At 39.5% G+C, this 21,860-nt stretch overlaps 2 protein-coding genes across 2 annotated transcripts in view; one reads left to right on the plus strand and one right to left on the minus strand.

Annotated features, from left to right (window-relative positions):
• Positions 1 to 3,780, minus strand: part of LOC149966262 (uncharacterized) — an 18,813-nt gene extending 15,033 nt beyond the window's left edge. Inside the window, exon 1 of the mRNA XM_090181410.1 lies at positions 3,733 to 3,780. Within this exon, the coding sequence (XP_090037536.1) occupies positions 3,733 to 3,752 (20 nt within the window). The 5' untranslated portion in view covers positions 3,753 to 3,780. The remainder of the gene's footprint in view (positions 1 to 3,732) is intronic.
• The window catches only part of LOC149966263 (uncharacterized), a 27,041-nt gene extending 11,587 nt beyond the window's left edge, over positions 1 to 15,454 (plus strand). The window contains exons 2-5 of the mRNA XM_090181390.1: positions 9,944 to 10,281; positions 11,050 to 11,799; positions 13,820 to 14,147; positions 15,042 to 15,454. Coding sequence (XP_090037516.1) covers positions 9,991 to 10,281; positions 11,050 to 11,799; positions 13,820 to 14,147; positions 15,042 to 15,265 — 1,593 coding nt within the window. The 5' untranslated portion in view covers positions 9,944 to 9,990 and the 3' untranslated portion in view covers positions 15,266 to 15,454. The remainder of the gene's footprint in view (positions 1 to 9,943; positions 10,282 to 11,049; positions 11,800 to 13,819; positions 14,148 to 15,041) is intronic.
• Positions 15,455 to 21,860: the final 6,406 nt, after the last annotated feature.

Here is a 21,860-nt window from a genome sequence, read left to right on the forward strand (position 1 = left end):
TTTCGTAAGTATACGAGTAGGGAATCTTCATAAGCATACATTTAGCAAATCTTTATAAATAATTTGGGGGTGCAATCTTCATAACAAATCTTGCGGGTGCCATCTTCATAACTAATCTTGCGGGTGCCATCTTCATAACTAATCTAGGGGGGTGCAGTCTTCATAACTAATCTTGGGGGGGGGGGGGGGGGGTGAAGACTTCAAAACTAATATACGGGGTAACTAACGAAATGGGGGCAATCTTCGTAACAATTGAAAGGGAGGCAATCTTCGTAACTAATGAAAGGGGGGCAATCTTCGTAACATATTAAATGGGGCAATGTTCGTAACATATTAAATGGGGCAATCTTCGTAACATATTAAATGGGGCAATCTTCGTAACATATTAAATGGGGCAATCTTCGTAACTTATCAAATGGGGCAATGTTCGTAACATATTAAATGGGGCAATGTTCGTAACATATTAAATGGGGCAATCTTCGTAACTTATCAAATGGGGCAATCTTCGTAACTTATCAAATGGGGCAATCTTCGTAACTTATCAAATGGGGCAATCTTCGTAACTTATCAAATGGGGCAATCTTCGTAACTTATCAAATGGGGCAATCTTCGTAACTTATCAAATGGGGCAATCTTCGTAACTTATCAAATGGGGCAATCTTCGTAACTTATCAAATGGGGCAATCTTCGTAACTTATCAAATGGGGCAATCTTCGTAACTTATCAAATGGGGCAATCTTCGTAACTTATCAAATGGGGCAATCTTCGTAACTTATTAAATGGGGCAATCTTTATACTTAATGAAATGGGGGCAATTTCACTGTGTGCCATTGAAGTTAGCCAGGGCGTAAAACGCTTCTTCCTTAGTTCTTAAGTTCTTTAATTTTCCCGACAAAGGGTTCGAGACCCATCGAAACATACTTAATTAATACAAAATTTGGAAATTATATAGTGATATCTAGATATACGGTGAGATTCTTCCGGAACTGGGAACTGAGGGTCAACGTTGTATACTTCACTCGTAAAAGATATCTCATAAACATCTGAGAGTAGAAACAAACGAATAGATGAGTCTTTTTCGTGTAGGCGTAATTCTGTTAGAAATTTTTTATACGTCATATTTGTTTTCGCTGCGATTGGGCAAGTGATTAGCGAACTTCCTTACAACTCTTGGTGACCATTAGTAAAATTTTTAGGCAACAATAACACGGACTCATCCAGAATCATTGAGGTAATAAAGTTATATAAATTGCCAGAAATGAGCTACATAAACCCCTTAAAATGACCGAGTTGCATCGTTAAGATTTCAATTTTGTATTTTTGGGCAAACACTTGGACACCTATCGAAGTTTTTAATAAAAATAATAATAAGCAGCTAGGCTAATACCCAAGGCCTAAGTCATAGAGAGACTTTTAAAGCATTGCCTCCGTTATAACGAAGGCAACGTTTAAAGCCATTAATTCATGTGCTATTGTTCGCACTCCTCAAGATGCCACGTGAGGCAACAGTTATCTACACTCACTTTTACCGTTCACAAGTTTCAATGGAAAAGGGAAAACCTTTTCTCCAGTGGGGAGAGAACTTGCAAACTCAACGCGGAAGAAGTATCTCCGAGTTTTCCCTCAGTGCCCCAAGCTGGCATCGATCACAGCTCCTCTTGTGTTGTACGTTTTCTGGTTTTACTTTCGAAATGTGGGAAGTCGCTAGATGATTTGGACGTTAGGTGGTTCATGGAGAGTAGATTTTAGAGGATCGGTAAAAAGCAAGGTTTTTAGCCCCCGTAAACCAATCACACTAAGTGAGTTGGCCAAGGTTATTTGAAAAACTAAACAAGTATCGCTAAGAGTGGACGATACCATAAGTTAATGATAGGTATCATTAACTTATGACGATACTGTTCGAAAAAAGAAAAAATATAAACACGAAGTACATTTTTAAGCCAAAAGGTATTTTTTTCACGTTTTTATAGATTCAATATGATATACTAAATATCAGTTGATAGTTTTTATTGAATTAAAAAACCAAAATTAAAAATTACTAAAATATAAAGCGCAAAAAATTACGTAACAATATCAACCGCGTTAGATTGCCATTTTGAAATTTTAAGATCACGTGGTACAAACGACCTTGCAAGACTCTCTCGGAGTCTCTCGAGCTGATTGATACGTGGCGAGAAATAAAATGCACTGTGGAAGGGTATCGAAAACCTGTCCTCTTAATTTACTGTCCATGGGTGTTTGCTTGAGCATAAGCCTAGCTCATTATTATTGGGTGGGTGCTTGCTCATCGTGTCGTAGGCGTACGTCCTAGCCAAACCCCGCCTTGAAACGGCGGCCATGACATTAGTTTCACGTCACAGATCACGAGGTTAAATGCCACGCGATTCGGCGAAATAATCACGTGACCACCATCGCAGTCTTAATGTCATGGCCGACCTATACGCGTTACCATGGCAACGAACACAAGCCACACCCACTAGCAAGCTAGGAATTATTATTACATAATTATTTTATTCGAGAGACTGAACAGATCGGTATAATATTTGGCTCCTTAAGCTACGAGTTCATTGAACAGAACTATTGTTATTAAGAAATGTTCATTGTAAGTGCTACTGTAATTACCACTGGTTAGCGAAGATGTTATAGGAAGGTATTTCCTAAAATTTGGAAATCATGAGGTGGTTTCTTTCAGCTTGTTCTGGGATTTCGGTGTAGAGTAATAAAAGTAAACCTATGAGGTCATTTTACTCCGATTCTGTGGTGGCGAGTAGTTCTAGTCAGGGTAAAAACATTCTCACAAAATGGCTGCCTGGACGAGCGAATGATTTTGTCATTTTTCTCTCTTTTACTTCCGCTTTTGAAGAGGGTTACGTAGTGTTACCCCAATATTTTGACCTTGACGAATAGTTCACGGTGAAAGAGCAATTATCTCCTCCAGAGCAAGCGATTAGTTTAATTTAGCGTTTTGTTCCAGAACAAGCCAAAAGTATCCATCTTAAATTAAATTACGCCATAAATCGCATACTAACGCAAAGTATGACACTTTGATTGACCATTGATTTAATGGTAATTTTCTCGGCTTACCTTTTTTCGACACTGACCTTTTGAGTAATATATTTTCGTCCTTGGTAGTAGTAGTAGTAGTAGTAGTAGTAGTAGTAGTAGTAGTATATTTTATTATTTAGACACTAGAGGGCTCTAAGCTTGACTAAATCTTTATTACTCAATAGTTCTGAAAATTAGTTCGGTGATAACCTTTGCTAATTATCATACTTATTTTATATTATGTTACTTATGTTAACGTTAATAAACCATATTATATTCGATTTATAATGCAATCTAAGTTCTTATTGGATACAAGTATATTTTGAAGGCGGTACGATCGTTTTTTTATTCGTGATTGTAACGTGTGGGACAAATTCAGTCCGCTCGTCCACTGATTAATCAGGGCGAGATATGTGTAATGGCCACGCCAACGGGGGGATATGTGGGGACAGGGGTGGGGACAAGGTTGGGTTGGGGGATTGGTGGTCGTCCTCATACGGCCATCCACAAACTCTGCCTCCCAGACGCTTGGGATTACAGGAGTTCGCCACTACTCCCGGAACGATCGGTTTTTGCGGGAGTTTTAGCCCTCCCAAAATGACTAACAACCCCACTGAAATGGCCTATAAATCTCGTTTTGATAGTTTGTTAGTAAAATTAGTTTTAATTTAAATTCAATGTACGAACCTGGCAAATCTGCGACGCATTTTGAAAATACATATACCCTAATTATTTTTGAAACAAAACGCACCGTTTCCGAATACAAATTTAATGCTTTGGCAATTAAAATGCCTAAGTTTAAAAATTTCCACGAAAAAATGAAGCAGTAATCTTTAAAGAGTTTTAAATTAGTAGAAACGTTAAAAGATGGGTTAATGGCAATGTTTCAAATAGATTAAACTGCAGTAAAAAATAAATAATTAAATAAGTGGTTTGGGCAAATTTAATGCAATTTGTTTAGTCCGTAGTTTAAAATTTCGTTTCCATTATTTTGTGAAAGATAACTTCTCTTACGTCATAACGTCGTCTTTCCTTAAAGTTGCTTTTTAGTCTTACACGAGCCTAGGATAGGCATTAAGTAAGGCTCCTGGCAGGGCAGATATTTTGTAAGGGCTGAAGTAGTTTAATTTTTGGAGATGCGATTTGAGATGAAATCGCCGATAAAGCTATTGGTTTTTTTGGATAGGGTTTTGTATGAATATAAAAAAAATATATATCTATACTAAAATAAATCAGCGTGTTTTTTTAGCTTAGTATAGCTAACAAACTCGATACAGTAAGCTCGTGTAAAACTATTATTTGGGTCGCTAAAATTTTTAAGACTTCATTTTAAGCGATTTTAATGCCCAAGATTCAGTATTGTGGATGCCTACTTGCCTAGCGGGATTATTCGTACTGTCAACAATTATTGTCTGGAAGTACTACAATGAATATTAATGTATCAGCGTTGGTGTACAGTACAGAGATAGCCATACGGATTTGTTGCTACTGTCAACTTCAGCGAGAAACGTATTAGAATCCCGTCATTTAAGTTAGTCGACTGTAGATAAGAAGCTTCGTACTGTCAAAAACTAGAGCCCATTGAGTAAATTGGAAGCCAAATTCGGAATCTGTAGGTCTTTTTACCAAAGAGTACCAGTTTCCATATTTTGAGGAGCTTTACGAATCATGTTACTGAAAAAAATGTTTATTAAGTAACGAAACTCTAGCCAAAATGCAGGAAATTTCAAAAAATTATAACTTTTCAAATTTTTGAAATTAGCCCGCTAAACTCCAGGAGGTTTCATATTAGGGTAAATAAACCAGGGAAAAAATTTTGAGTGAAATCCATCACTATCGAGCAACAACGCTTGACGATTTCACGTGGAATGACGCGTAGTCAATAGCGTTTACCCATCACTTCCTGTAACCAACTAAAAATAAGACAACGGCCAACTTTGATGCCACAGTTGGCCGTGATAGGAAAATACAGCGACCAATCGAGGCTAATTTTTTGGAGGTCAAGTGCCGGAATTGGGTAAGCGTTTCGTTTCAAAACCGTCAATCAGAAAGCTCTCAGAATTCGAATCTGGGGTATTGATTAGATGGAGAACCAAATTTTCACCCATTGAGTTTTGAAGAGTTGTTTTTGTATAAAATATAATTAAAAAGGCCAAATTGCAAGGGCCCGCGGAATGTAGACGGGTCAGTTAAATAAAGAAATACTTGATATAAGCATAAGTGGATAATAAACATAAGTATGACACTTCCTATTCACCCAATGCAATTTTTTAAATGATTGTCTGTTTCGCCAATGACAACGTAAACCATTACGTATCGACGGACTGACAACTCTCCGCGAACTGCTCCTAGTATTTGGAGGATGCCCGGAAAATTGACGACTGTCCACCGGCAGCCTTTTCGACGGACCAGTCAAGGCCAGGAATCCATAGATCTACTTGGAATGCTTATCCTGCTGTATCCCGTATGGTAAGATCACTCTGACGGCTTTGGCCCCGCCTATAGGAGAAAAAATCCCCGCTGCACGCGCTCCCCTCTCACGTTGTGGTTTGTTAAGTTAACATTGTGACGTCAAAAAAATCGTCAGCCACATCGAGACGAAAATCGGACGCGATAAGCATTTCAAGTAGAGGTATGGATTACTGACAAGGTCTATTAAAAATTGAAATGCTTTCAAAAGTGAAAAACGCGCTTAATTTTGGAAAATAATAATGAGATATTAAATCGGAACTATTATAAACACTGACTCCATACGAGTACGCTCGTATTTCTCGCCATCAAACTGACCAACTATTTTGCCAACGGAAACATCAGACTATTGTATTTATATACCCCGTGCACCACCTAAGCATTATAGGGGTTTTTCATCATTTGTCCCGGCCGAGCCGTCGACCTGTATACAAAATTAGGAAACGCTTAATAAACGACGTACACAAAGCAAATATACACCCATATATTTGTAACACCTACTCACGACTCACTCGTGAGTTTGTTAAAATTCACAACGATATAACGCATTACGCGTTCAAGATCGTTGATCGTTTCGTTATCCAGATTTCGAAGACCATCCGCTTGGAGTGGTCTTCTTATCTAATGGTTCGTTTTGGGACAATTAAGAACATAGTGCTGCCAACGGAAACATAAGTATATGTATTTGTACCCCGCTGCTCCGCCTTAAGCACTACAGCGGCCACCTAAAACAACCAGCCCTGGACAAAAGTGCGCTTTGCGAAACAACGTTCGGCCAGTGAGACAGCCATTTTGACCGCCTCACATATAGCAAACAAACGCCCTCATCACGGCCCAACAAAAGGCGACACCATGGGTTGCCCGAGACCCACCCTCGCACAGCTGAGGACTAGAGTGGCTTCCTCTTCCACTGCAAACTACCCTCCTTAGTAGGTCACAGAATGACGAGTGTGGAGCACCCATGAGGTTCCAGGGACCCAGCGCCCCGATCACATGACCTTGAGAGCCGGGTATGGAGCCCCCCACAGGCTCCAGTGACCCCATCACACCACTAGATAGGGACAGTGGGAATTAAGACGAGTTTCCTATTCTTAAGCTTCCTATTTCGAAATCACTCCGCGACAGACTATAATTCCTTCTGTGCCATACTTATGTTTTTTTTCCACTTATGATATAAGTGATGGCACAGGCTTTTCTTTATGTTTGTAGAGAGCATATAAACAAAATGTCGCTTTGTTGACCTCCACAATTGTGTCCGCTAGCTCTTCGTATACGGGATCGTTCCCGCCCAAACCAGGTAGCCATGTGGCGCCCTCCTGTGGCCAGAGGTCCCCCTGAAAACCACCCCGGGGTTTTCCATATCGTAGCCAAGGCCCCCATCTAATACATAAAGATGAGTGTTTGTATGTTTGTCCGCTATAGGAATCTACAGTTTTCAACTTAGGTCGACCACATTTGGTATACTATCTCATGGTACCTAAGACCATTTACATGTAAATGGTCTTAGATGGTACCCTGATTGTAGTTTTTAACGGTTAAAGCCACTTTAATTACTTGAATTAATTTTATATTTAGGTATATCCGCTATATACCAGATACTACACTTTGATCTTAGCCAAAAGACCGAGTCTCTTAATTCTTTAGGCATACACACGAAAAAAGCTGAAATAATTGCAATTTGTTTTAAAAGCCTTCTTCTATAGACACTAAGCCGTATAATAAAAGGCAAATTATTATGCAATCATCGTATAATTGGTTAATATTGTCATTAACCAGCAGTGGCGTAACTAGGGTATGGCAGACATGGCACATGCCATGGGCGCCACTTTGAGAAGGGCGCAAAATGGCCAAAAATCAAAAAAAGTAATATGAAAAATTCAGAAAGATTTCTAAAAAAGTGTATATCTTCAGTAAACGTTAAGAAATATCAAATGTTTGTCACTTGGTCTGACATCAATACAAGAGGTAATAAAACTATCTATTATTTTCTTTATAGGCCTACTATTCATTAATCGCCTTTTTCCTAAGTAGAAGCCCCCAGTGCGCATGGTAACAAGTCATTTTTAACTCTCCTTAAATGCGCCCTTGCAGACTGGGCGCGATTTCTGTGCTTGCTATTGGTGACATTTACGCCACTGTTAACCAGTGGGTTATATTGGGTACGGTGCCACGCGTGGAGACAGTTATAGCAGCGTTCTATTTTCGTGTTAAATGTGTAGCATTTTCCTTGGTTATACAAATAGTTATATTTCCCCTTGAAATACCGGCAGGGTTTTCAACCGTATTATAATAATAGTACAATTCTATTCTATAATATTACCGTTCTTTTTACCTCTCCGAGGGGACAAAGTCCCCTAGGAGGGGTTATACAACGACCGTGTCTGTCTGTGGGTCTGTGGGTGTGTCTGTCTGTCAGGACTGCGAACGCGTTCGCATTTTCGGTGCAAAGTGTAATCACTGCGTACGCAGTTTCTCAAAGGGTTGGCAAAACCACCGTGTGACGGTGAGCGTTAACGGATGCATTTGCGGTTTGGTTTGGATGGTGTTTTTTCACTCACCGTCGTGACGGTTTGGTGTATTACGTTTTTGTAATGTTTATGCGTAGGTTGTGAGTGTTGAATTTGTTGTGTTTGTGTTCTGATGGATGTGCATGTTGAGTCTGTTGTGTTTATATGGGCGTTTTCTCTCCAACTTCTTCTTAATGACTTTGGGACGGACCGAGTGCTGAGTGTAATGCTACCTCTCAACGTCCAATGGCAGGGTTTTCACCAGTTGTACACGGTATTCGTCTTAGTATCAATTTGCGATCGCATCGGGCGGGATTTGAACCCGAGACCTCCTGATTGACAGGCGGACGTTCTACCACAGAACCACCGACACTTGTTACGCCTTATTGAAAATTAGACCTTCAGCTTTATCGGAAGCGTATTTAATAGAGTACGAAATTTTTGTTTAATTGAAATAGAATTGAAATTGAAATTATTGCATCGAAGAAATTCTAATTTAGCGTTTCTCTATTGATTAAAAACAAATGCGCCACCCAGGTTTCGAACCCAGACCATTCGGCTTGGCAGTCGAGCGCTCTACCACAGAACCACCGATAGCTGCTTAGATTCACTGAAATTAAGACAGGCATCGTAAGCATAATAGGTAATAAAGTCTTTTTTTATTAATGAATTTATGAAGGCCTAATCTGGTATTTTTTAAAGGTTAAATCTTGTTTTAGCGCAGTCAGCCGAGATTAGAGGGTTAAAGGGTAGACCCTGTGGGTAGTCCACTTTCTTAACGACCTATATATAGTTCTGTTAATTCAAAGGAGATAATTTAACGTTAATTGCTTTAAAAGCTGGCGGTTAGTCAAGTGGCTCTCTGTGCTTTGTTGATGGTAAGGTTTTTGCTTCTTGTAAATACATTTGGTGTGGATATTTGGATATCTACGATTTCTTGGGTGTGCGAGTCATTATATGATATTGGAAATTGGACGGCATTGGTCTTTTTCATGTGGTATGCGTCACAACGTCAACAGGAAGTGAACGAGTTGTCCACTACCAGATATCTACGGTATCTTCATCAAGGGCGAGTGTTGAAATAAAATGAGCGTTAAAGATGCGGCAAGTATTTCGTAAGCGAGTAATTCCAAAAAGCCTCTGTAGATATTTCTTTCATTAAAATTTGCGTCGTATTATATTTAACTGATAAACTTGTTCTGTAAAAGGGTTTAATTCAATTGTGCATTGTTATAGTACGTCTAACGTACTGTTGTAACTACTTAACTTATGATATTCTGAATAAATTAAAATTGGTCGTTTCGTCTCAATTATTTTAATTATAATTAAAATTTTATACCGGGCGGGATAGAAATGGGTTAATATTTTTAACAAATAACTCTAAATTGCGGAGATATATCTTTAAGGGTTATCACGAGAAATTAATACCACTAGGGACAATTCTACCGAGGAGAGGTATATTTTGGCTTGCCAACTTGTTTTTCCGTACTATAATTTCAATCACGTACTGTATAGTACGTTTTTTGCGATAATTTTACTGTATTTCCGATATTTAGGCGATAATTTAGGAAATTTTAGAAAGTATTTCTCTTTTCAGAATGGAAATATTATACTCCTTGTAGTGTTAGTTTGTACTTTTACTGCCGACTAATCAAGCGTGTTGTGAGAACGAAATAGGTCGTGGAACTTGGGAAGTGGGTGACGCAATAAATATGCGAGTATGGCCAACTATGATCAAGTGTTACAAAAGGGTGTACTTTGTACAAGCGAATAAAACCTTTGAACTATAATTTTCTAGAAAATTCGATATTTTTGGGCTTTGATACTATAATTTCAGTTTTGCGACCTGGCAACGTTGAATACCGCGTACTCAAGCTAGTTACAAAATATAATAAACAAAATTGGTACACATTTGTTCGTAGATCTTGTAGGAGTGGTCCCGGAGCTGGACGGTTGATGAGCGTCCAGCATGGTTCAGCGTCGCGCCTGGTCGGTGCAAGTCGTCGGAATAAGGGTGGGAACCGTGCCCTTCATGCTGCTATGCTGCGTCATCTTCACCTTCACCGGGGTCATCATGTTCTGGCCGGCCTCCTTCGAGAAAGACGCCGTTTCCGGGATCTTTTCCGTTTCCGGCGGAAGCGATACGGCCTACACCATCAAAGACAACGAACTGTTGTCCATCATCAATCAAATCCGGCGTCGTTCCCAAAAGTCGTTGCCGTTCCTCTCGCCCTTGAAGATTCTGGGCGGTCAACCAAAGGTTAAAGGTTATTCACCAAAACACTATACGTCCCCACTATATTAAAGGGGATTTGTCACCAAAACCAAAATTTACGAGGTTTTTTTAAAGAATGATAGAAAATGTATAAATGATTATGTCCCTGAAATTTTATAGTTATTGGAAAAGCATTTAAAAAGTTACGCTACTTTTTCCGCAACCTACATCAAACGGCTCCAAAAATTCCAGAAATCGCGGTTGAACCTACGTGCAGCGACAAAAGAATGAAAATTTGAGAAAGGGTGGCGTATAAGGAATTTTAAAAACACGATAAATTACAGTCTACGAATATAACTCGGTTAAAAAACCAAGGAGAATGTCGTAGCAGACGACAGTTCCAACCGAAAAACGATAAAACCGGGGAAAATAATATTTAGTTCACGAGATGGCGCTGCAGGTGGGTTCAACCAAGCGGTTCTGAGATTCTCGAGTCGGGGGGGGGGGGGGGATAAAACACGAAATTTAGTTGCTAATAATAAATCAAATACTGGTAATATTAACATGAAATTTTTTGTATAACCATTTTGGGACGTCCTCTATCCATTTAAATAGTTTTTAACCAATTTTAGGGTGGTGACAATTCCCCTTTAATTGCATTCACTGACCTGGGGTATAGGTTCACTATTTTATTTTTATTTCATCTATGATTCGATATAAACTACTCCAGACACTGTTCAAACATTCAATTTCCTCACGATGGGTTGGGATCAAATACTTTTACACCTTACTAAAGACGCGTCTCTATTACAGGAAGTGGAATCCGAGTCATCGAATAACGCGTCTTATAAATCTTGCAGTCTCGAAGACAGCCAATGGAAGCGAGCCAACCCCCCCACAGAAAAAGACAAACTGCTGTTGTACTCGGCCTACTGGGACAACAGGAACAACTTCGGGTGCGTGCGTCTGATAGCCACAACGGTGACCAAGAAGAGTCCGGATATCCAATGTCGACTGCGTTTCGACGGAATCCAGGACACTGTGGTCATCAAGGCCACCAAGAAGCCGCTTAACGAACACTGGAACCTCTTGTACGCTTCCTTCCTGTTGTCCTGTTGCATCGAGAACTCCGTCAAGGTGATCCCGGATCGAGTAACGGTGTACGTCACAGATTCGGAACAGTTCGGGACTACCCTCAAAGTACGGAATAACCTCGAGGACCGGACTTCACCGAGAGGTCAATTGGCCGTCTGCGTCAAACCGTTCCATTATGATTTCAATAGGGCCACGTGGTTGGTCGAGTTTATCGAGTTTAACAACATGATGGGCGTTGAGCACTTTTTGTTCTATAACAATTCGGTGGGTAGCGAGGTCCAGACGGTGTTGACTTGGTACCGTGAACGAGGGTTGGTCAGTGTGTTGCCTTGGACGTTGGACGTAGTGACGAAAAAGGAGATTCGGACGGAGGGAATGTTCGGGGCCCTCAACGACTGTCTCTACCGCCTCATGTACTTGTTCAAGTACGTACTCGTCATTGATATTGACGAGTTCGTTGTGCCAAAGGTGATTATCAGTTCCATCTAAGCCACACCTTACTTGTAAAGGACAGTGGACAGTGGTCACTATACGAAAGAACGCGGATGTGTGTTGATATTCCAAGTGGCCAGGCTATATTTCGTATAAATAAATAATCAGCTAGGCTATTACTCAAGGCACCACCTTAGGCTCAAGCAGGGCCGTCGAGAATGGGCCCGGGCCCCGATAAAATATCAATTTTGGGCCCCAAGAGAGCCGTTTCGGAGAGAAACCCGGGAAAAGTATATCTGGTTTATTCAATCCCGGGCCCCGGTATTTTGTACCGGCTCCCCTCCCACTCTTGTCGGGCCTGGGCCCAAGTCGGCTAGCAACGTTTAATGCCATTAATTCTAGTGGTCGGGTGAAACTGCGTAGGAGGGTGGTGGCAAGCCCTTCATGCCACTTGAGCCAGGAGCTCGCTACACTTACTATTACCAAAAGTTACATAATTATCAAAAGTGTGCCAGTTCCAATACTTTCCAATGGTAAAGATTTAATATTAGAAGAAAGTAAAGAAGCAACTTTATAATTACACAGTAAAATTCTTTTTAATTAATAAAATTAAAAGGTGAACAACGACTAGTTTCGCCTCTTACAGAGGCATCATCAGGTCTGATTAGCCGAGCGGTCGACAAACTAAAAACGAAATAACAACAAGTCACATGTCATAGATTCGCCCCAAAATATTCGCGGTACCAAAGTTCGGCTAAAAAAGCTGTAAGAGGCGAAACTAGTCGTTGTTCATCTTTTAATTTTATTAATTAAAAATAATTTTACTGTGTAATTATAAAGTTGCTTCTTAACTTTCTTCTAATATTACCATATACACAGGTGTTTTTACTTTACGCTAAAGATTTACTGCATGCTACTATCGAGATAGACCACATAGAAGGCTAGGCTGGGATGGACGAAGCACCCACTTTCTGGTTTGTTCTTTCGTGTTTGGAATTAAAACACAGATAGAGGGCGGTAGCGTTTCCGTCAAGTTGCAAAAAATAAATTAGCCTGCCAGCCTTCTCTAGTGCTTCCTTAGCTCTCGAAGCTCTCACCAGGCGTCACTGTTTGTACTTTGGAACTTCATTCCCTCCCCAATTAATACCCTCCCTCCTCGACTCGCAACTTTTACTTCGCGTGCAACATTCATTTAAAAAACGATTACACTGACCAAAGAATTTAGACCCCAGGAATGGAAACTGCAGCTCCATCTAGTATAATTTGCTTGTCTCTAGCCTCCAAAGGCAAACCTAGGTTGACGGGCTTATTTCGCCTAGCCGGAAGCTCTCCCGTCAACTCGAAGCCGAGACATTAACGGTTTTTCTTTCGATTCCTGGGGTCTATATTTTTTGCACTGACACACTTTTGCTTTTACCCTTAACCTCAACCAGTTCTATATGGAAAGGGGAAACTGAAGAATTCGGAGAAAAATCCCTTTAACCCGTGGGGAGAGAACTTGCAAACTTAACCTAGCCACCTGTGAATAAAGGCCTAGCTGATTATTTAAACCACCATAAGTGTATAATAAACATAAGTATGGCACAGAACGAATTCGGTTAATGATAGTCTGTCGTGGAGTGATTGCGAAATAGGAAGTTTCCGAACCGGAAACTCGTCCCTTCCTACTCTTTCCGTTGGCAAAATAGTTGGTTAGTTTGATGGCGAGAAATACGAGCGTACACGCGTTAAGGTTTGAAATTCGAAAACAACTAACTTCTGAAATGGAGCCAGTGTTTATTATAGTTATTTTTATCTTCCGATTCAAGAATTCGTCATTATTTTCCAAAAGTAAGCGTTATTTACACTTTTGAAAGCATTTAAATTTTCAATAGGCCTTGGCTGGTCCGTCAAAGAGACTCATATTAGTGAAAATCTCCAGTAACCCGACCACCTAAATTAATAGATTTAAAAGTCGCTTGATGACTTAGGCCTAAGGTGGTGCCATGGGTATTAGCCTAGCTGATTTATTATTATTATTATTATTAAAAACAATACTAATAATGGTCGTGTTTAGATTCACGAAAACTACATTCAGCTGATGGGGAGTGTGGAGACGCGAGTGGCCGAGAATTTCAACAAGAAAATGTCCAACAAGAACAAAGTTCCTTGCACTTCCGGTTTCAGTTTCAAGAACTACTTCTTCTACTTGTACTGGGACAACGACACCAGCCTGTTGGGTCACCCGCCGGAAATCCCCCCTCGTTTCCTGCCCTACATGCTCACGCAGTACAAAACGCGCAGGTTGGAGCTACCCAACAAACACGGACAGAGGTCAAAGTTCATCGTCGCGCCGGACAAGGCCATCGAGATCGGAAATCACGCCATATGGAGGAGACTACCCGGTCTGCGTTCCTTCATAATTTATTTTCACGTTTCCATATCATAATAATTGCATAAGTAACATAAGACCCAAAGTATGAATGGTATGAATTTTGTGGGTGGGGCGACATAATTGCGTGTTTCAAAAGAGAAAACGAAAGTCCGAGTCACGAGTACGAAGTTTACAAACGATTTTGTAGATTGTCTGTCGCAGCGATTGATTTTCGAACTAATAAATTCGATACGCCACACTCCGAGGGGTCCGACATTCGTACAAATCGCGTACACTCTAGAGAAAAATTATTTTATGAATCTTGAAATCAACTGTAAGATCCCGAAATCAGTGTAAAGAAGAGAAATCACAACGAAAATCATGCTCTAGATTTCCAACATCAGTTTCGGATTTCTGATATAACTCCGTACGCAACATTTTCAAATGTCGGAGCCCTCGGTCCACTCTCCTCATGGGCTAAAATATTGCCATCTAGGTGCCACAAACGAATTAGGTAACGGATAAAATGTGTACCTTCACAAAAAGCTTCTGCCCCCTTAACGAAATTTTTCTGGCTACGGGCCTGTGTATTTCAGATATATATTTTGAATCCCAGAATGCTATACTATTATTGCTATATCCTCCATAATTCAATAGACCGAAAAATGCTATAAAGCACCATCTGCTGTTTATAAATCCAATTGAAAGCTTCGGAAAAAGGCGGTCACCATGGTAACCCGTAGTTAAAAATCGCGAAACGATCCCGATTTCGTTGACCGTTGGAGTCAACACGCTTTACAACCGGGTAGCGCCACGTAGCGGTAGAAAGTTAAACACTCAGCGGATAAATGAAAAAAAACCCCATTATATATAGAAAGTTATATGTATAAATATAAACCAAGGCTTAACCGGGTTCTCGTTTTAGGCTGCACCACCGAGTTGGTTTCCGAGAACGTAGCGGCTTTGCACCATTATCGAATCTGCGAGTTCGGCGGCTTCGAGTGCCTCAAAAAGAAGAACGTCGTTGACCGCACGGCCCACAAATCCGGCATCGATCTGCTCACTAGGGTTCTCAGGAAATGCTTCGATATTTTCGCCGCAGATGGCGGCACTTGTCCAGTCACCGAACCTTTAGGGTCGCCGTGGTAATCCATTTCCAAGTTCGAATTATTATTTGAAATGCAAATTCTGTTGAAACAGTGTCTTGAAAATTTAAAATATACAAAAAAATTTGGTTTTTATTTCTGTCGGTTCTAATAAATTTTATTTTTACAAATTGTATGTAAATAATAAAAGTTACTATCTACTATCTAGATGATGAAAATATTCGGGGAGATAAACTGTAAAAAAATAATTGTTTAAGTTTAATTTATTAAATAAATTTTAACCATTAATTTTTTAATAATTAAAGTTTGTTGTTGTTTGAATTATTAATAATGGAAGTAAGAAATTTTTAAACGTATTAATATGATCGGTGAAAATTTAGTAGCAGATCCGACCAATCATATTCTCGAGCGGGAAAGTAGTTAACTTCAATAGCAGTTTTAATAGAGCTTAAGTTAAATACTTAAAGATAAAGTAACATGGTCTTCTTGTTTTAATATCTTTATCAAAGATATTATAGAACTCTGACCACTTTCTGGTTGACGGTTTTGTTACGTAGCGTCATAAGTGTATAATATTGTTACATAAGTGTGACACTTCCTATTCTTCACATGTAAAAGTTTTACTGAGAGCTATTCACGAGACAGACCGCATTACGGGCTTCGTCGCCGTTTTGCGTCCGCTCGCTAACGCGTCACACGTAGCCTTTGACAGCGCCTCGCTAGGTAGAGATTTTCTTCTTGTGATGACGTCACTCCGTTACTAGCTCTCTGTAAAATATTCCCCAATGTGACAAACTTATGGAACAATATTATAGTCTTGTCCTATCGCAGCCAACTTCACAGCGCGTCATCAAAGTTGGCCGTGGTCTTAACAATTCGTCAGACTTGCAAATAGTGGTATTTTGGACCCCCAACCTCTAATGTCTATTTTTCATCAGGGTCACTGACTCGCGGGGAAGTGAAATGGGGTAGTGAAAACTAAATAAATATATGCAGAAGCGAACGGTAATAGTTAGTGTAGGGAGCTGTTGGCTCGAACGCGTGGCATGCAGGGCTTGTCACCAACCTCCTACGCATTGTAACCGGCCGACTGAATTAATGGCTTCAAACGTCGCTTGATGACTTAGGCCTAAGGTGGTGCCAAGGGTATTAGCCTAGCTGATTATTATCATTTCATTTCATTATTATTGTTAATGGTTTCAAATTAGTTTAAATGTTCTTGCGCATATAATATAATAAAAATTAAAAACAACGAATTGGTCTTGTGCACAAGCGTTTTAAAAAAAATTTAATAGAAGAAAAAATAATTCTTTATTATTAAATTTTTTCAAAGCGCTTGTGCACAAGACGAATTCGTTGTTTTTAATTTTATCATATAGAAAGGAAAAGCATATAGTTTATAAGTATTGTTCATTTTCCGGAAAAATAAAATGAGGAAAATTTTCCGCAAATCGAAAAAATAAACTAGGGCGTCTCAAAACCCGGAGCCGGCATTCTCGACAAAGACTTGAGCGGAGCGTGGGCGCTACGATAATCGTGAATTATTAGTTAAATCTTTTTTATAATTTATAATAAGTCCACTCTTTATTAAAAGTGGAAAAAAAAGAAAAATAATACGGTAAAGAATACGGGCGAAAAGCAAAACTCGCTCACTTTCAATGCGCGAAAGAATACCGAAAAATAATACGGTAAAGAATACGGGCGAAAAGCAAAACTCGCTCACTTTCAATGCGCGAAAGAATACCGAAAAATAATACGGTAAAGAATACGGGCGAAAAGCAAAACTCGCTCACTTTCAATGCGCGAAAGAATACCGAAAAATAATACGGTAAAGAATACGGGTGAAAAGCAAAACTCGCTCACTTTCAATGCGCGAAAGAATACCGAAAAATAATACGGTAAAGAATACGGGTGAAAAGCAAAACTCGCTCACTTTCAATACGCGAAAGAATACCGAAAAATAATACGGTAAAGAATACGGGTGAAAAGCAAAACTCGCTCACTTTCAATACGCGAAAGAATACCGAAAAATAATACGGTAAAGAATACGGGTGAAAAGCAAAACTCGCTCACTTTCAATGCGCGAAAGAATACCGAAAAATAATACGGTAAAGAATACGGGTGAAAAGCAAAACTCGCTCACTTTCAATACGCGAAAGAATACCGAAAAATAATACGGTAAAGAATACGGGTGAAAAGCAAAACTCGCTCACTTTCAATACGCGAAAGAATACCGAAAAATAATACGGTAAAGAATACGGGTGAAAAGCAAAACTCGCTCACTTTCAATGCGCGAAAGAATACCGAAAAATAATACGGTAAAGAATACGGGTGAAAAGCAAAACTCGCTCACTTTCAATACGCGAAAGAATACCGAAAAATAATACGGTAAAGAATACGGGTGAAAAGCAAAACTCGCTCACTTTCAATACGCGAAAGAATACCGAAAAATAATACGGTAAAGAATATGGGCGAAAAGCAAAACTCGCTCACTTTCAATACGCGAAAGAATACGGAAAAATAATACGGTACGCGAAAAGCAAAACTCGAAAGAATACCGAAAAACAATACGGTAAAGAATATGGGCGAAAAGCAAAACTCGCTCACTTTCAATACGCGAAAGAATACCGAAAAATAATACGGTAAAGAATACGGGCGAAAAGCAAAACTCGCTCACTTTCAATACGCGAAAGAATACGGAAAAATAATACGGTACGCGAAAAGCAAAACTCGAAAGAATACCGAAAAACAATACGGTAAAGAATATGGGCGAAAAGCAAAACTCGCTCACTTTCAATACGCGAAAGAATACCGAAAAATAATACGGTAAAGAATACGGGCGAAAAGCAAAACTCGCTCACTTTCAATACGCGAAAGAATACGGAAAAATAATACGGTACGCGAAAAGCAAAACTCGAAAGAATACCGAAAAACAATACGGTAAAGAATATGGGCGAAAAGCAAAACTCGCTCACTTTCAATACGCGAAAGAATACCGAAAAATAATACGGTAAAGAATACGGGCGAAAAGCAAAACTCGCTCACTTTCAATGCGCGAAAGAATACCGAAAAATAATACGGTAAAGAATACGGGCGAAAAGCAAAACTCGCTCACTTTCAATGCGCGAAAGAATACCGAAAAATAATACGGTAAAGAATACGGGCGAAAAGCAAAACTCGCTCACTTTCAATGCGCGAAAGAATACCGAAAAATAATACGGTAAAGAATACGGGTGAAAAGCAAAACTCGCTCACTTTCAATGCGCGAAAGAATACCGAAAAATAATACGGTAAAGAATACGGGTGAAAAGCAAAACTCGCTCACTTTCAATGCGCGAAAGAATACCGAAAAATAATACGGTAAAGAATACGGGTGAAAAGCAAAACTCGCTCACTTTCAATACGCGAAAGAATACCGAAAAATAATACGGTAAAGAATACGGGTGAAAAGCAAAACTCGCTCACTTTCAATACGCGAAAGAATACCGAAAAATAATACGGTAAAGAATATGGGCGAAAAGCAAAACTCGCTCACTTTCAATACGCGAAAGAATACGGAAAAATAATACGGTACGCGAAAAGCAAAACTCGAAAGAATACCGAAAAACAATACGGTAAAGAATATGGGCGAAAAGCAAAACTCGCTCACTTTCAATACGCGAAAGAATACCGAAAAATAATACGGTAAAGAATACGGGCGAAAAGCAAAACTCGCTCACTTTCAATGCGCGAAAGAATACCGAAAAATAATACGGTAAAGAATACGGGCGAAAAGCAAAACTCGCTCACTTTCAATGCGCGAAAGAATACCGAAAAATAATACGGTAAAGAATACGGGCGAAAAGCAAAACTCGCTCACTTTCAATGCGCGAAAGAATACCGAAAAATAATACGGTAAAGAATACGGGTGAAAAGCAAAACTCGCTCACTTTCAATGCGCGAAAGAATACCGAAAAATAATACGGTAAAGAATACGGGTGAAAAGCAAAACTCGCTCACTTTCAATGCGCGAAAGAATACCGAAAAATAATACGGTAAAGAATACGGGTGAAAAGCAAAACTCGCTCACTTTCAATACGCGAAAGAATACCGAAAAATAATACGGTAAAGAATACGGGTGAAAAGCAAAACTCGCTCACTTTCAATACGCGAAAGAATACCGAAAAATAATACGGTAAAGAATATGGGCGAAAAGCAAAACTCGCTCACTTTCAATACGCGAAAGAATACGGAAAAATAATACGGTACGCGAAAAGCAAAACTCGAAAGAATACCGAAAAACAATACGGTAAAGAATATGGGCGAAAAGCAAAACTCGCTCACTTTCAATACGCGAAAGAATACCGAAAAATAATACGGTAAAGAATACGGGCGAAAAGCAAAACTCGCTCACTTTCAATACGCGAAAGAATACGGAAAAATAATACGGTACGCGAAAAGCAAAACTCGAAAGAATACCGAAAAACAATACGGTAAAGAATATGGGCGAAAAGCAAAACTCGCTCACTTTCAATACGCGAAAGAATACCGAAAAATAATACGGTAAAGAATACGGGCGAAAAGCAAAACTCGCTCACTTTCAATACGCGAAAGAATACGGAAAAATAAGACGGTACGCGAAAAGCAAAACTCGAAAGAATACCGAAAAACAATACGGTAAAGAATATGGGCGAAAAGCAAAACTCGCTCACTTTCAATACGCGAAAGAATACCGAAAAATAATACGGTAAAGAATACGGGCGAAAAGCAAAACTCGCTCACTTTCAATGCGCGAAAGAATACCGAAAAATAATACGGTAAAGAATACGGGCGAAAAGCAAAACTCGCTCACTTTCAATGCGCGAAAGAATACCGAAAAATAATACGGTAAAGAATACGGGCGAAAAGCAAAACTCGCTCACTTTCAATGCGCGAAAGAATACCGAAAAATAATACGGTAAAGAATACGGGTGAAAAGCAAAACTCGCTCACTTTCAATGCGCGAAAGAATACCGAAAAATAATACGGTAAAGAATACGGGCGAAAAGCAAAACTCGCTCACTTTCAATGCGCGAAAGAATACCGAAAAATAATACGGTAAAGAATACGGGCGAAAAGCAAAACTCGCTCACTTTCAATGCGCGAAAGAATACCGAAAAATAATACGGTAAAGAATACGGGCGAAAAGCAAAACTCGCTCACTTTCAATACGCGAAAGAATACCGAAAAATAATACGGTAAAGAATACGGGCGAAAAGCAAAACTCGCTCACTTTCAATGCGCGAAAGAATACCGAAAAATAATACGGTAAAGAATACGGGCGAAAAGCAAAACTCGCTCACTTTCAATGCGCGAAAGAATACCGAAAAATAATACGGTAAATAATACAGGCGAAAAGCAAAACTCGCTCACTTTCAATGCGCGAAAGAATACCGAAAAACAATACGGTAAAGAATATGGGCGAAAAGCAAAACTCGCTCACTTTCAATGCGCGAAAGAATACCGAAAAACAATACGGTAAAGAATACGGGTGAAAAGCAAAACTCGCTCACTTTCAATGCGCGAAAGAATACCGAAAAATAATACGGTAAAGAATACGGGCGAAAAGCAAAACTCGCTCACTTTCAATGCGCGAAAGAATACCGAAAAATAATACGGTAAAGAATACGGGCGAAAAGCAAAACTCGCTCACTTTCAATGCGCGAAAGAATACCGAAAAACAATACGGTAAAGAATATGGGCGAAAAGCAAAACTCGCTCACTTTCAATGCGCGAAAGAATACCGAAAAACAATACGGTAAAGAATATGGGCGAAAAGCAAAACTCGCTCACTTTCAATGCGCGAAAGAATACCGAAAAATAATACGGTAAAGAATACGGGCGAAAAGCAAAACTCGCTCACTTTCAATACGCGAAAGAATACCGAAAAATAATACGGTAAAGAATACGGGCGAAAAGCAAAACTCGCTCACTTTCAATGCGCGAAAGAATACCGAAAAATAATACGGTAAAGAATACGGGCGAAAAGCAAAACTCGCTCACTTTCAATACGCGAAAGAATACGGAAAAATAAGACGGTACGCGAAAAGCAAAACTCGAAAGAATACCGAAAAACAATACGGTAAAGAATATGGGCGAAAAGCAAAACTCGCTCACTTTCAATACGCGAAAGAATACCGAAAAATAATACGGTAAAGAATACGGGCGAAAAGCAAAACTCGCTCACTTTCAATGCGCGAAAGAATACCGAAAAATAATACGGTAAAGAATACGGGCGAAAAGCAAAACTCGCTCACTTTCAATGCGCGAAAGAATACCGAAAAATAATACGGTAAAGAATACGGGCGAAAAGCAAAACTCGCTCACTTTCAATGCGCGAAAGAATACCGAAAAATAATACGGTAAAGAATACGGGTGAAAAGCAAAACTCGCTCACTTTCAATGCGCGAAAGAATACCGAAAAATAATACGGTAAAGAATACGGGCGAAAAGCAAAACTCGCTCACTTTCAATGCGCGAAAGAATACCGAAAAATAATACGGTAAAGAATACGGGCGAAAAGCAAAACTCGCTCACTTTCAATGCGCGAAAGAATACCGAAAAATAATACGGTAAAGAATACGGGCGAAAAGCAAAACTCGCTCACTTTCAATACGCGA

The sequence above is a fragment of the Leiobunum rupestre genome, chromosome 1 (assembly GCF_980474605.1).
Source record: "Leiobunum rupestre chromosome 1, qqLeiRupe1.1.hap1, whole genome shotgun sequence".
Classification (NCBI taxonomy): domain Eukaryota; kingdom Metazoa; phylum Arthropoda; class Arachnida; order Opiliones; family Sclerosomatidae; genus Leiobunum; species Leiobunum rupestre.